A 1,001-nucleotide genomic window follows, 5' to 3' on the forward strand; every position below is an offset into this window, starting at 1 on the left:
AACTAACATAGTCTCAGCACGTAATAGAGGATCGGTAAATCTTAGTGCAAAGGACAAAGGGATAAAAGAAAATCGCCACTTGGGGGAAGCTGGGTGTTTGCTGGAGAGGCCCTGGCTGGGCACCCAAAGTGCCCTTGGCAAGCATGGGTACAAAAACCCCAGGGTCCCATTTAAGAGCACCAACTGGTTTTCATCCTGGTTTCTTTTTGTCTGGAGGAAATACCTTGGAGGAGGTGATGGTGAAGAGGCTGGTGGGCTGCAAGGACGGCTGTCATCTCGTCATGATCGGAAGGATGGATGTACTCATAAATACTGTTGCCTGTGAGCTCCACCTGCCGCAGGAGGGAAGAGTCAGAAATGTCACCAGTCTCTCTCCAGGGTTGTCATGGGGGAGGGAGGAGAAAGGTTTGTCACAGGTATGCACCCCAGCAGGCACAGGGCTTTGATCTCTACTTAGAACCCACAAGGAGTCCTGGGTGGTGCCAACAGTTAAGCCCTCAACTACTAGCTGAAAAGTTGGCAGTTCAAACCCACCCTGAGGCACCTCGGAAGACAGGCTTGGTGATCTGCTTCTGAAAGGTCACAGCTTTGAAAATCCTCTGGAGCAGTTCCACTCTGCATACTTGGGGTCACCATGAGTTGGAGTTGACTCAGCAGAAACTAACAACAATAATACAACCCACACCTTCACCAAATGCAGGACATTCTTCTTTGCTCAAGCAGCACTCTGAACTGTCACCCATACTTCACAGCAGGCCAGAGAGCTGGGGCTCAAGCTGAGAGCCAACAGAATCCCAGCAAGAACAACTGGGAAGTAAGTGAGCGATCAAAGAGATGTGCCCTAGAGGTGGCTGGCCCTAGTGACCTGGGCAACATTCCTCACAAAGAAGACAGCTTAAAACAGTGCTCTCTGCTATCTGAGAGGACTTGCCAGCCGAGACTTCAGTCGCCATGCCCACACTGTGCCTTTGTGGGAGCCCTGCCCCCTAGGGGCCTGACTG

General features: G+C 51.6%; 1 protein-coding gene across 1 annotated transcript in view; it reads right to left on the minus strand.

Moving 5' to 3' along the window:
* The window catches only part of SIM2 (SIM bHLH transcription factor 2), a 60,457-nt gene that overhangs the window by 39,303 nt on the left and 20,153 nt on the right, over positions 1 to 1,001 (minus strand). Inside the window, exon 4 of the mRNA XM_023724417.1 lies at positions 224 to 332. Coding sequence (XP_023580185.1) covers positions 224 to 332 — 109 coding nt within the window. The remainder of the gene's footprint in view (positions 1 to 223; positions 333 to 1,001) is intronic.

This window comes from Trichechus manatus, unplaced genomic scaffold, assembly GCF_000243295.1.
Source record: "Trichechus manatus latirostris isolate Lorelei unplaced genomic scaffold, TriManLat1.0 scaffold00245, whole genome shotgun sequence".
NCBI lineage: Eukaryota > Metazoa > Chordata > Mammalia > Sirenia > Trichechidae > Trichechus > Trichechus manatus.